Source organism: Hippoglossus hippoglossus, chromosome 10 (assembly GCF_009819705.1).
Source record: "Hippoglossus hippoglossus isolate fHipHip1 chromosome 10, fHipHip1.pri, whole genome shotgun sequence".
NCBI classification, from domain to species: domain Eukaryota; kingdom Metazoa; phylum Chordata; class Actinopteri; order Pleuronectiformes; family Pleuronectidae; genus Hippoglossus; species Hippoglossus hippoglossus.
Window position 1 is genome coordinate 25,085,023 of NC_047160.1, and position 15,068 is coordinate 25,100,090.

General features: G+C 44.8%; 1 protein-coding gene across 3 annotated transcripts in view; it reads right to left on the reverse strand.

The window, feature by feature from the left end:
• LOC117769266 (complexin-1-like) overlaps positions 1 to 10,823 on the reverse strand; it is a 45,706-nt gene extending 34,883 nt beyond the window's left edge. Inside the window, exons 1-2 of one of the 3 annotated variants that reach the window (XM_034598069.1) lie at positions 10,240 to 10,823; positions 9,239 to 9,358 (exon numbers count right to left, since the gene is read on the reverse strand). In XM_034598069.1, the coding sequence (XP_034453960.1) occupies positions 9,239 to 9,269 (31 nt within the window). In that variant the 5' untranslated portion in view covers positions 9,270 to 9,358; positions 10,240 to 10,823. Of the gene's footprint in view, positions 1 to 9,238; positions 9,359 to 9,697; positions 9,853 to 9,907; positions 9,932 to 10,239 lie in introns of those variants that run through there. The other 2 variants (XM_034598068.1, XM_034598067.1) reach the window with 2 other exon arrangements.
• Between the last annotated feature and the right edge of the window lie 4,245 nt (positions 10,824 to 15,068).

The following is a 15,068-nucleotide window of genomic DNA, read 5'->3' on the forward strand; positions in this document are numbered from 1 at the left end:
AATATCCTCTGTGCTGCTTTTTACTTTCCTGATGTTCTGGAAGTCACAAGCAGACTATTACTGGTTAGACGTCAACGTGTCTGTGTCAAGTCACCGTGATCACAGACTGATAGAGTGAACATCCCAGAAAAGGTAATATCTCAGTCGCAGTAGGTTTATCAGATCATACTTTGGATCATTAGCTATGAGAGAGTGGGTCTGAAACCAGCTGTACGTGGAGAGTGCTGACATGTTGGTGAAACCTTAAAGGAACCGAATGAACAACTGTCACTCAAGCAGCTCGTGTGTGTTTCCTGTGCATTCAGCTGCGTAGGTGACTTTCTGCCCATTCCACTTATATCCGTGCTAATGTTTCCCCACAGAGGAGAAAAGGAAAAGCTGTGATTGACAGCCACGTCGCCCCCATGGGGATTTCCCTCTGCAGTCGTTGGAACGGCTGCCCCCCCCCGGCAGGCTGTTGCAGGGCAGAAACCCCCACAGACTGTAGAGTGTCAATCCATTGTCATTAGTACATGAGGGAGAAATATGCTCCTGCAGTGCACAGAGGGGATGTGGGTGGTGGGTGACGGCTGCAGCCGAGAGAACCCGACAAACCTGAGACATGAAGTGTTTCTGACCATCCTCACACATCTGTACAGTACTGGGAGAGAGGGGCCTGTCTGGTTCCTCAGACCTTCTGGTCTCCTTCTATCATCAAGTCTACGTCGCCTGAGTTCTCCTCTCAACAGCTTCCACAAACCTTCCATCACATCAAGGAAGACTGTGGATCCATTTTGAGAAACACACACTTATATTTTCAGCGATCCTGTCATTTCTCCCGTCGAAATATGATCAATAATTCTGGTTCACAAAGACTTGAAGAGTTGATGGGCTGTGAAAGTGCATCTCAGGTGTAGACAGAGTGTGGAGCATTCTGCAGTTTGGGCCTTTTCACACCTCTGGGCATGAAAAACATCCTCCAGTACTGTGAAGTAGAAAATAAACAGTCTGCTTCATTAACTCGGTAAAATATTAAACTTCCGGCTACATAACTGGAATCGAGACGCGTCTTTCCTTCCTGGATATAACTGCATTAATGATGTGTGGGTATTTTTTTTTACAGCAGATAAACAAACTAACAGCTAATATTATATCATGAGGAGAAATAGAAAAATAAACCAAATCAGATCAGAATGAGAAAAAAAACCCAGCTGCTGCAAAAAGGGCATGTGCTCCTCAAATAGAGCCGGAGCCAAATAAGGTTAAAGAGAAGGCTTTCCCGTTTTAATTGCTGACAACGGTCCAGACTGTCGGAGCCACCGGCGCCGTCACAAGCTGTAGAACCAGATCCTTTGGAACATGGCTGCAGTGGTCAGCGAGTCGCAGTTCAGAAAACACCCTCGGGTCGGTCACTGTCACTTCAGCGTGATTGTAACACAGACGCCACACAGAGTGTGACATGAAGACCTTCGGGGTGAGAAGCTGCACCGTGGTGACAAGTGAAATATCAATACATCAATCATCTGCAGTCGGACATTGTTTTTAAAGCCGTCCCCTTCAGGAGGGAGAGGTGGGGGGGGGGTTTGTGTTGAGCGTTTCTGCTTTTCAGAGCGATATAGAAACATAATTCACACACAAACATGCAGTTAGCTCTGAGTGGGCTGAACTGAAAAGGCAAAGCAGGCGTGTGGTATAAATAACATCTGTGAAATACGATACAGGACACGAAGTGATATGGAAAAAGCTGCTCTGCATTCGTTCCACCAAATTGAGTGAGTGTCACTGAGTGTTTACTGGAAATGACATTGAGAAGAGCCACGTTCAAAAGAGACGGTAAAAAAAGAGGATGAACCAGAGGTTTACTGAATATGTTTTATATTTTAATTGTTTTATTTATAACGTTGTTTATTTGTGGTATAAAAAACGTACTTCCTGTCATAACCTGATAACAGCAAGACACTGGTGGAAAGGAAAGATGTACCACCTGGTACAGGGAGCTAATTTAACTTTAATTAAAAAATCCATTATTTAAAGTTTCATTCAATTCAAGTACTTTTTTTACTTGGGCTCAGTGAAACATTTTAAAAAACCTCCTCAGCTGCAAATGTTTCATATCTTCAATGTCTCAAGCTCATCGCAGGTGTTAACTCTGTTTCTTGTTAGATAATAATGATCCATGTCTCCCGCTCATAATTTCACACATAAATCTTATTACAATATTAGCACATTTATAAGCGTTTCACCATCCAGCGGCTTATTATCAGGTGAGATATGTGAACTTTGAGACGTCGGGTGTTCGCTGACTTAAAAAGTGTCAGAGTTATTCAGGGTGAAATGTCGCTGGGGATAATGATATGAAACGAGAATTCTTATTAAAATTAAAGCTGAACATTTCAGTCCAGATTTGTATTTTAATGCTGTTGTTCCAAACGGTGGCTCTGCAGCAGGAGCCATAGAAGCCACTGAGCTGTGCAGAGGAGGTGTCTATCGAGTTCAGATATCATTACCGCACATCAATTTATCAGATTACACAGCCTCCTTCTCTGAATTGCATTAAAATGGGTTGATATCCCCCATAAAACATTATTCTAACATGCCACGTCAGCCAGAAGCCGGTTAAGTGTGAAGGAACTCATTTGAATTGCTCACGGACTCTGCCCACCCATGCGCAAAGGTTTCTAAATGAAATCCAGCAGGAAGCATGTGTTGTTACATGTCATGTTATCTTTAAGCTTGTGGGTAAGTGGTCCGCTCCTGAATAAGGTACGACACACGTTACTGGTTCAAACTAAGAGTGCACACGATTTGCATTTTTGGGAACATTTGGGAACCCTCCTCTCTGCAGAGCTGAGGGGCTTTAAAACATCTCGTAATATCACCGTCACGTTGAGTCTGCAGCTGCATAAAAAATCCACTTAAGCTTCACGTGGCCATGTTTCCATAGTTTGAACCAAAGCTTAATATAAAAAGAAAAATTATTACGCTTTTACAATCAGCTCTAACGGCTCCGTGGTTATGAATCTGTCCCGCAGCTCTTTTAAAGACAGCAGGAGGACGGAGTCCGAGCCTGAATCTCATAAAGACCCAGCACATATAACCCTCATTAGCCGAGAGGGGACAGAACAGGATTCATAGATGGGAAGGAGGATGAAAAAGGAATAATAAGAGGGAGGACATGAAGAAGAGGGCTTGTAAAAGTCCCTGATTTACAGATGCTGCTTTGTTTAAGCAGGTTAACATTAAAAAACACAAAATATGTCCCCACACTTTCACACAACACAGATTTCTCTCCGTGAAGGAGCAAACAGAGAACAGCCCAGATACCAGAGGGGGTTGTGAGCTCACAGGAGTTATACATCTTCATATACTTCTACTCTCCTGGGCTCTTCAGCTTATTCTAATTAATCCTTAAGGATAATTATGTTTTATCTCCTGTGTGACCACACGACCACAACACAGGGAATCACCTCCAACAGTAAAGACCCACATTATATTACTGTGTTGCACTATTAATATCGGTGATGACACTTTACAGTTAATGCACGTTTTAGATGTAACCATGACGACCACATTAGCTGATTTGCATGGAAGTGTTCAATGGTGTTCGGTGTCATGATGATTCTGTTGATTATAACACAACATTAGTACACGATCATTAATTCTACTTGGTCTAAGAGACAAATATCTTGTTAAAACGTTCGGATCTCTATCCATGTGTATTAATACATAGAATAGATTTTGGTCCAAAAAATTATCCAAATGTCTGTTTTCCTTTTTTTTTTAAAAAAAAAACTGAAATCTCTTAAAGGGCCCCGGTGGCCTCAGGTTAGAGAAATGGTTTCTGACGGTTACCGTGGATTCCTGGTTCAGTTCCATGACCTTCATTACCACAGTGGAAAGTTAAGTTGCTCAAATGGGCAACGGATCAGGTTGACAGAAGCGTTTGTGCTCAGTAAACATGTCCTGAATAAACATAGGACTAGCAAGGACCGCGTTCCAACAAAATCTGATTCATTTGTTTGTTGAAAGTGAATGGACGCCAAGTGGAAGGGGGTTGAGGTGAAGATCTTATCGGCTGGTGCCGGAGGGAGACTCCATGTGGGGGTGATAAGAAGGGATGAGGAGGTGGGTATGGATGAGGGACGAGGGTAGGGAGGAGGGAAGGAGGATTGAGGGATGAGGGTAGGGAGGAGGGAGGAGGGAAGGAGGATGAAGGGATGAGGGTAGGGAGGAGGGAAAGAGGGTGAAGGGGTGAGGGTAGGGAGGAGGGAAGGAGGATTGAGGGATGAGGGTAGGGAGGAGGGAAGGAGGATGAGGGATGAGGGTAGGGAGGAGGGAAGGAGGATGAAGGGATGAGGGTAGGGAGGAGGGAAGGAGGATTGAGGGATGAGGGTAGGGAGGAGGGAAGGATGAGGGTAGGGAGGAGGGAAGGAGGGATGACGGTAGGGAGGAGGGAGGAGGGAAGGAGGATGAAGGGGTGAGGGTAGGGAGGAGGGAAGGAGGATGAAGGGGTGAGGGTAGGGAGGAGGGAGGAGGGAAGGAGGGATGACGGTAGGGGGTAGGGAGGAGGGAAGGAGGATTGAGGGATGAGGGTAGGGAGGAGGGAGGAGGGAAGGACGATGAAGGGGTGAGGGTAGGGAGGAGGGAAGGAGGATGAAGGGGTGAGGGTAGGGAGGATTGAGGGATGAGGGTAGGGAGGAGGGAAGGAGGATTGAGGGATGAGGGTAGGGAGGAGGGAAGGAGGATTGAGGGATGAGGGTAGGGAGGAGGGAAGGAAGGAGGAGGGTAGGGAGGAGGGAGGAGGGAAGGAAGGAGGAGGGTAGAGTTGGGCCGATGACCAGAGGTTGGGAAGTGGTAGAAGGGTGAATGGATGAATAGAAGTGGATGGATGGGTCGAAGAATCTGAGACAGGGATGGTGATGGGTTCACCGGTTGGGGAGTAATCTCCTAAATCAACTAGTTAACTTCGTTTTAGATGATGTCGTTGTGAGAAGAAACAATCATATTAAAACCTGCACCTTCGAGGAGTAGACAGAGATACAAGGAGGCTCATAGCTGCTCCACATTGTCTCAAAGGGTATTGTGGATTTAAAAGGTTCTTCCATCACTCAGTTCCTAAAGATTCCTCTGTGAATTGCTTCTCCTGACAGGAAATGAAGCTATGAGTCATAAAGAGGAACTCAAATGTAAAAACCTCAACTCCCTGACCCCTGGTGTGTACGTCTCTGTATATACATTCTGCCCGAGTGCTCTGTGCTGCAGCCACTGTTATTATCCAGTGTTGTTTTCTGTGTACACACTGAAGTTTGTCTTCTTACAGAGTGTTTACACGTTTGTGCAGTCGATGTGTGTACAAGGCTTCGGTGCTGCTGCTGCTCCGTCTGTGCTGCGACACGCTTCCCTCGGCGTTCCCCTGCTGAGGATTTCAACCGGGGGGGAGGTTAGTCGCATCCCACTGATTACGACCCCCTCTGTGTGTGTGTGTCTGTGTGTGTGTGTGTGGGATTGTTTATCAGCTTGTTAGTAGGTTTCGATTTTTTTCATGTTTTTGTCCTCGGTTTGTGTTTCTGTTGTCGTTCATTTGTGTGTTGCTCAACAATTTTCTATATATGTCTTTATGTTTTTGTCAGCAACACACACACACACACACACACACACTTACTACTGAGACCCACCCCAGTCCTTCTTCTCTGCCACACACGAGCAGAACACAGAATCACACACACACACACACACACATCCCTGTTTCCCCTGTGGCTGCCCAATTGAGGTTTCCTTGCCTCGCCCTTTAGATTTACTGTAATCGCTGAAGGGAGGGAAGGAGGGAGGGAGAGAGGGAGGGAGGGAGGGAGGGAGGAAAGACAGCAAGGAAAAGTCAAAGTGAAGGATGGAGGAGCAAAGACAGGAGAGAGAGAGAGCGATGATACAAAAGGAGAGAGGGGGTTTTGGAAGCCGTACGGGGTGAGAGGGGGAAGTGAGAAAGGTGTTGAAAGGTGGGAGGAAACGTGACTGAGAAAAGAAGTAGGTGAGGAAGGGAGTGTTCGAGGAAGAAAGGCGTCAATGAAAAGGATGAAGAAGGAAGGAATGATGAGAAGTAGGGTGAGGGAGGAAGAGGGGATCTCCGTGGCTGACGAGGACAGGAAACATCTCCCATTAAACCGAGATTACAGCCTCTGCTGGTCCAGAGTGCGGCGCGACTGTACAACCTCTGCCGCTGATGATATAACACCCAGTTTTAAAGATCAATTTGTCACTTTTCATCTCCTCCTACACCTCGTTCTCCTCCTCGTCTTCCTCCGAGGGCAGAGATTCCAGAGGAGGAGGAGGAGGAGGAGGGTGTTGTAGCTGCGTCGAGTCGAGAGAGAGAGCTGAGTTCTGTTTACGAGCACTTTTGATGATGTCATCTGCAATAAAACCTCCACTCTCCCTTGTGCACTGATTCCAGTTACACACACACACACACACACACACACACACACACACACACACACACAATGCTCTAACTGCCCGGCAGATTGAATCAATTCCTCATTTGCCCTTGCTTTCCTCGCTACACTGATAAGCTGCGGCCAGAGTTTCCCAATCTGAGGTCTGGGGACGGCAGGCGTCCTCTCAGTGTTTCCATGAGGGTCCCAATCAAAACCATGAAAAGTTCAGGTTCCCTTTTGAATTCTTGGCAGCATGAATTTCCTTGACAGACTCACTTCTCTCTTTAAATGAGGGAATTCCTGGTGTGGTCGGCTGCAGGAAGAACAAGTTGTGACCACTAGTTGGCAGCACTTGCCAGGTTGTTTACATATGTGTAGTTACTCTTAAATACAAATGTCTGGTGGCTAATGGACTAACAAACAACCTGCATGGTCTTTAGCCACATCGGAGTAAAGGGTACGAATGGATGAGCCTCCTTCTCTTCTGGGGGTCGGTAACGTCTCATGCATTTTAAAGACTGTAAAGGTCACGGGAGACAGAGACGAGTGCCACCTCGGTGCAAAGCGAGACGACTCGCTCCTCGCTGCAGAAAACAGAATACGAATCACGGCCTGGATGTGTGAGCAGATGGAGTGTGAGTTTCTCCTCGGAGCGTGGAGAGAAAGCGAGACGTGAGATAATGGCCCACAGCTAATCCACTGCACACTGAAAACTCATTACTCCTTAAAGAGGAACCAAAAAAAACCTGCTCCCCGAGATGGAAAGAAAAACTGAGCCTCAGGTGAAGACCTCTGCGAAAACAGTCTGGTTTTTCCTCATGTGTGAAATTTCTTTTATGCAAAGTTCAGCGGATTTGACTCGTTGTCTTTATTGATGTGGAGCTTTGCAGGAGCCCGGCGGTGGACACCTGCCGCTCCCCAGGACTCCCACTAAAACTCTCACCAGCAGCGAAAATACAGTTTTAATGTTTCTGAAACAAGGAGGTTCAACAAACCACGTACAGTAGCTGTTTACTGAATTAGATCCTGTTCCACCCCCACATGCTTTAACGTCTGCGCTGTGCAGATCCAGTCTGACGTGATTTCCGATCCGTCGTCACCTCATGAGCGTGAGCGGCCGGGAAAGGAACTGTCACGACCGCACACGCTGCAATAAGTCGTCTGATACGAGAACAAGTGGTCGAGCAATGTTTGCTGTATGCAGCGAGGAGTCATGTGAGGAAGTGGGGACTCTTCCCTACACCACCATTATTCCATCACTGAGGATTTTATCTCACTGGCAACAAATCAACATTTTCCTCACTCCACTCTTTACTATTTAAGTATCAAATGTTCCCTGTAAACCCGCAGCACTGACCTGACGTCAGTTCTTAGCTTGATGAAATGTTTGCACAGATTTTTGTGCTGAAATCTACACCTGATAAAACTTTACTCATTTTATCCCATGTGACAAAATCAGGCAGAAATGTAAATGTTATTTAATTGGAATGATCATTTGTGTTCTTATTAGTGATGACATTAAGCAGGTACCATCTCATGAGCTCTCATTGTTCTCTTTTACTGAACATCAGGTTTTATTATGATATGTGAACCGCTCTCTAGTGTCACAGTTACATCATCCCACGGCTCCAATGACGCAACAGTTGCTGCAGCCTCGTAGATTTTAATGAAGTCATTTCGGAAACAATCTCGAACCAGTAAAATTAAAGTGTTGAAGGTCATAAAACATGTTGTGGATCAGCTTCTTAGTTCGGACCAAAGGTTCGAACCCTTTTAAATATTCCACCTGAGAGATTTATGTCTTTGCTGGTTTTGACTCTGCTGTTCGCAGTGATTTTAAGTGGGCGTGGCTCCGATGAATCAAGTAGTTGTCACATGCACCAACCAGGGTTTAGCAACTTTTGAATAATAAGCAATGACAGATGAGAGGTTGTTTCCTTAGATATTACCAATCAAACTTAAATAAGTTGGAGAAGTACAAAGAAACATCAGTGCAGATTCTTCAGAGTCTGATCAGCTCACAAAGAAACAAACGTCAGAGCAGGGTCGTGTTTCCACTCTGCTCCGTGCAAACACCGACTCCAAGAGCCCGCTACAGACAAATCTCCACTCAGCATCTCTGCCACTGAAAACCACTCAGGTCCTTTCACCTTCCACTGCACCATCTGCATATTCATTCATGATAACAAGTCCGTATTCCTTCAAAATCCATTACTCTGTTATGATAATCTCATGTCCAGGGAGTTGTCGCAGCAAAAGCAATTAAATAATCATCCACGTGCCTGCATAGAGGAATGGAATGATGGAAGATTAGATTATGCCTTGATTGTCTTTGTTCCCCCTTCAGGTGGAATATGTGTACTCAGCAGCGTGGAGATGAGAGTCACTGTCAAGGGGCAACACAGTCTTGATTAATGGTATAAGACTGAGACCTGTTTTAACACCTCCGGCTAAGCAGGTCGCACTCACTGGAACATGAAATGTCCTTTTTCCACGACGGTTCAGTCTATATTACAAATTACTATCCTGTTACAGTAAACTGTACTCAGTGCGCCCCGGGGGTCAACTGCGCCATGTGTGCAGCGAGCCAGCAGCAGATGTGGAAAAAAAACACAACAACCTGATTTCCAACACTGCATCTGTCCAGGATCGAACAGTAATAATGATGATGTGTGAATCTGTGCAGCAAGACATGAAATTGGAAACGCACTGGATATCAAACAGTGCGAGAGAAGTTCAGGAGGAGAAACACAACCCCCCCCCCCCCCAAGGAAGAGGCATCATTAGACTTAGCAACGCAAATATGAAAAAAAATATAAAGTCAAACTTACCTCCCAACGCTTGTTTCATAACGAAATTCATGATGATGGCTTTTAATTCCCTGCCTTCTTTATCCGAGCAATGTTACATTCAATAGTTGCAGGAAAAGTGGAAGTCCTTTGTTGTCAGATCTGGGAAGAAGAAAGAGACGTTTGCTTCATGAGAAGAATCAAGAGTAAAAAGCTTTAAATACACTAGGACAGGGAGAAAAAACACATATTGGGATACAGGTGATTCTTAAATGCCATTAAGTACAAACTTATTTTATTAAATAATACAAATGATAGAATAATCTAAGCATAATAATGTTAAATGTCTCCACACGCACGGAGCTAAACGGTCACACATCAGCTCATTGAGTCTGCATCTGTGCGTCGGGCTCGTTTCTTCGATGCGACGACTGAAGGACACCGAGGTCAATGGTTCAATCTCGACCGGAGCCCAACGGAAAACAGAGGAAAACACCGAACCTGTCGAATGTACGGAGCGAATCGGCGGCTACGGCTCAACGTCTCCCTGCGACTGTGCGAATGAACCCGGACACTTGTGTGTTGTGGTGTCAGGCGGTGGCGGGACTGAGTGTCACGACAATCAGCAATAACCTCTACGTGCCCGGAGCCACTTTGGGGGAAAGTGCACGGTGCAAGTGCTCAGCCCGGCAGGACAGTCCACTGTCTCCCCTGCTGGACCGAACCCCTGACGTGTCCTCGTCATGTGGTCAAACTTCTCAATTAGAGACATTGGACACAGAAATCCCATCAAAAAAAAAACCAAACCTGTAACGTTAATTAAGCAGCAACGCAGACTCACACTCGTTACGTGCACGTTTACACCTACACGTGCGGGCAATTGCGGTAAATATATGCTCAGCGTCGACCCGATCGTGCGTGTGCGGGGTCTTGTGAAACGCAGAGAAACGCGTGCACTTCCTCGTTTTGATTCCGAGGCTTCTGGTTTCAGCACCGCCGCGACTGGACAGCTCCCCAAACCCCCGCACCGAGCGTCGATTTACCTCCGTCCCGGCGACAGGCTCCGAAATCCGGCTTCACTCTGTGACACGCACCGGGCGAGGATCGTGGGGGGGGGGGGGGGGGGGGGGGGGAGCGGAGCTTCAGCTGCAGCAGCCTCCGGAGCGAAGTTATCCCGCAGCAGGCACAAGGCAGCACAGGCGAATCTAACTGCTCTTCCCTCGCATCTCCAGCTGGATCCCGGGGCTGGAAAAAGGACGTCCTTGGTGCTTCCTGCTGCCTGCCGCCTCGTCTTCCTGCACACACACACACTCACACTCACACTCACACACACATACACACGCTCACACACACACGCTCACACGTAGAGAGAAAGAGGAGGAGTAGAAAAGGGGGGGTGGTTGGTGGTGGTGAAGCAGCTGCCGTTCACACCGTGATGGGAAGGAAGGGCTGAATCACATGGAGGGACGCGGAGACAAACGTCCCACCAACGTCTCCCCTGACCGATAGATGAGAGATCAAGTCTGCAGCCCTGTCTCTGGCAGCCCCCCCTCCTCCACACCCCTTCTTCCCGAAGGGACTGGGCTCGCAGAATGTACCGGGGACGTGATGGATGTGGAGGGAAGAAGATGTCGCTTGATCTCTCCTGGTTGGTCTGTCTGCATGCAGGTGGAGGGATGTGCAGAATCACAAAATGTTCCAGTGGGGTTCCCATCATGTTGCTATGGGGAATTGTAGAGTGGGAGCTGAATAGCGTCTGGTGATCGTTATCGCTCATGTTCCATTGCAACATGATAACATTCACCCACTGTATCAGTGGTGTGCACAGGATCTGCCAGGGACAGGGGCGGCAATGGAAAGAGGGAACCTTTACAGCAGGGTCAGATTATTTATCTATTCTGTGGCACATCAGAGAGGCACTGATGGGGAAAAACGAAACAGGTGCTGCTGGGGCCCCGACATAACCTAGAAGAAGATGAGGCCCCAGATTATAGATGGTGGCCCCCCATGTGCAAGCCATCATATTACAAACAGCAAAGCATTTCAGTTGCATTAAAAACTAGAATCTATAGCACATACTATACACCAAGGCCCAACAGCCTTCTTGAATTCAATCAAGCGCTCGATACTGTGATGTTGAAGAAAGCAATACAAACTTCCTGGTTGTGTCACTTCGTCCAGATCCACCCGAGCAGCAACATAAATCAAATAATCAGATTTACACAAGAGAAAACTGTGCATCAAGTGATTCTACTTTAAAATCCATCCTGATCTTTTGACCTGTTGTTTCCTTTCCGCCTCAAGTCTGCATGTTGGGTCAATGACTCTTTAGTGAGCTAATTTACTATGGATCTGTAATGTGATTGCTTTGATTGTCCTTCGATGTTTTCTATAGCTACGATGCTCAGTATTCAGTCTAGTATCTATGTTATTATTTGATGTTAAAGGAAATTGTCATTGCATTCCTACAAATTATAGATTTAATGGATGAAACACTTTTCTTCACCCAACAGGTCCTTTTTTTAAATCTGTTAATCTTGGGTTTTACTACTGAATTTATCTTGTGGTACATATGTTGTATTAATAGAAGTTTTACTTTAATTATTCACGTCAAGGGTTTTATCTATGATGTACTGTAAGGTAAAATAAATGTATTACTATCATAATGAGGACAGATTGAGAAAGTGTAGATTAGTATCAGCGAATGGAGGATTTGAGTGGTTGGGAGAAGGAGACCCTCCTCTGAAGCTAATCGTAGTGTTTGTCAATCTCGTCTTTAAGTGTCGTCTCAGATATGGAACAGACTTGCTCGTGCACAGGGACATGGATTTTGTTATCACTACAGCTGCTTTGAATGTGTAACATCAGCATTCATCAAGAGAAACAACACTTATTACACATCTCTTTGTCTATGAGCAACCTTCATTCGACCTTCTATTGAGCAGTAATGAGTTTTTTCTCTTGTCATGCGGCTTGATAGAGAAATAATGAGCCTCCATTGAATCATGGAACATTATGTTCAGAGTCTGAATGCTTGAATCACTGGTCAAACCAATGTCACATCCATATTTCTTCTTTCTGTCCATGGTCCATTTCAGAGGTAAAGGTTTTGAGCATCTATGAAATCAGAGCAGGCACCGAACAGAAATTCATCTTCTCTGCTGCTGATTTAAAAGCGGCCTGGTTCCTCACCAGCTCTGCGAGGACCTCAGACTCCTGCACATGTCTTTCTGCAGTCTTGAATCCAGCTGCAGATCTGAGAGCCGGCAGAGACACATTCATCCATAGTATATGACACTGTCACATACTTGTTTCAGTGCACTGACTATATATATATTTATATATAAATATCCATATACAGTGTATTTTCAGCTCAGACTGTTCAACCTCACTGTATCACGCTTCAAACCCAGCACATATCGCTGCTGCAAAAAAACTCATGTTATTGTATTTAAGCTATTTTATTAAGCTTAGATTCAAAGATTTAAACCTAAAGAGGTTTAAATAAAAACATTTGATATTGATTCATGTTTTGATGATTATTTCATGTTAGCTTGATATTCATTGTGATCTACTGGTATCAATGGATTAATTAGATTTATATACTCAGATGAAGTGGATGTAGAAATCATGTCTGCTTCAAGCAACCAGATCGTAAAAGAAGAACATATATGCAAGTTATTTGTCATCCAAACCTGCAATAATAGTTATTATAATAATAATAATAGCTACTGTCGAGAGAATCTTAGTTATGATGTTTATTCCCTGACGTTGTTGGAACATCTAAAATGTTGCACATCATGTTTATTTGATCACATTGAGCTATTTAATGTGTTCGATAGAAATGAGCAAAGAAATATTATTTGGCACCTAAATAAAAACCTGGTGGGTGATGGTTTGATTCTGTGGCTGCTCTTCATTCACTTCTATCAGAGAATCACACAGATCACAGTAGTTATTGCTCCGTCAGGCTGTTTCCTGCCATGATGCTTATTGGTCGAGGCAGAGGTCATTTGCATCCACCCACCATCCGCATGCTTCCACTCCATCAGCCTCTGAGATCAGTATTGATCAGGAATCTAAAACCAATAGTAACTCACATTAAGTGATTTTATTTTTCCACAAGCCATTTGTGTCCCGGCAGAACTGAACGTCCAGTGGGACTTTGAGTTTGGTTGATTTGCAGAATGTGTTGAGATTCATTTTACAGAGCGATAAACACACACAGGCTCAAGTGACCCAGCAGAATTCACACTGGACAGATGTTTGTGAATTTAATAAATGATGAAGAAATGATATAAATGAACACTGACGCAGTTGTTTATCTCGCAGCTTGAAAACAAATATAAAAATTACCATTTTCTTCTCTTCTGTGAGGAATTAATACGAATTTATTGTTTGAAATCGTAAATGATTCAGCAAGAAAATGTCCCTCAGGCAGCTCAGGTGTCGGATTTACTGAAACAATCACAGGTACAAAAACAAGCACATTATTTTCTTATTGCATTTATTGTCAGCTGAGGTCAGTCGTTACCCAATTTATATGTAAATTAGAGTTTAGCAAACAATCTGCCAGTCATGAAGCAAATCGATTCTGAGCTTTACTTAACCGGTGTTTCCTTCAGTGGTTTTTGAAGGTTTAATAGAACAGAAAGAAATCAGGACGTCTGCAGATCTTTAAGTGCTTCATTTGTCTTTCAGTTCTACTCTGCATATTATTTTATGGTCAACAAAAGTATTCTAACACAAAATAGAGGTTACACACTTATTTTCTGTGGATTCCTGAAGAATACATTGTGTTCATTAATAAAGGATTCAACAGAGTCCAGTACAAGAAGCTGTCTGAGGACATTTAAAACAACACAGAGACTAAATTAAATTCAAATACATTTTTAAAAAGCCAAATGAAAGAGGTAATGAAGTTAGAAGAGGAAAATTAAAAAAGATAAATCTGTGTAACACATTTTAAATAAGTTCAAATAGTACCAATAAAAAAAGACAGAAATATGTAAAATAATAAAATATATTGAAATACAATGATATTATTGGTTCCATCTATCTAATGGTTTCATCTCTGTCTTTGGGCTGAACTTCACACAGCCCTACAGAGGTGAAGTATTTGATCAGGTGAGTTGACGCTCCACCGATTCTCCAAATCCAATTCTTATTCCCAACCTTAACTCCGACCTTTACCTCCAAGTGAACCTGAACCTGAACAACCCTGGGAATTCTCTCTGCCAAAGGAGCAACAACAGGAACTCTCCACCTTCTCCTGGAAGCACAGACCATCTGACTCTCTCCCCTCTGTCTCACACTTGCTCCCCTGACGTCTTGTTAATGCAACTCAAACCCACTCCAACGCTCTGTATATGCTCCCGTCTCACTCTCACAGCCTCGTCTCTTATGAAACACAAACACACACACACACACAGAAAGTGGAGCGATACATCTTTGTTTTCCAGGCAGAACAGGAGCGCTGGCTCTGAGTCACAGACATCGCAGGATCCCCACTGACTCTCCAAAGCTGATCTGGGCATGTCAGTGGCGAGGTGGTCTGTTAATCAGCCCGAGGAGCCGGTGAGACGGCAGTGACGTGTTCGGTTTATTCCCCAGTGTGGACGCTGATCTCTGCTCAGCCCACAGATTTCCCCAGAGGACGAGTCGTGTGACCTGGACGCTGGAGGATGATGGTGAATGCTAGTTACTGCCGGTGTTTGGTTGTTGTGCGTTTCAGCCAAATTTCCTCCTCAGCTACTAACCTCAAAACCAAGTCTCAGCCCTAAATGTAACTACATGAGGGTCAGATGTGTCTTCATGATGGATAGTTACACACACATCGGCATTTCCCTGCAGGTAAATCGAATTCATCAAC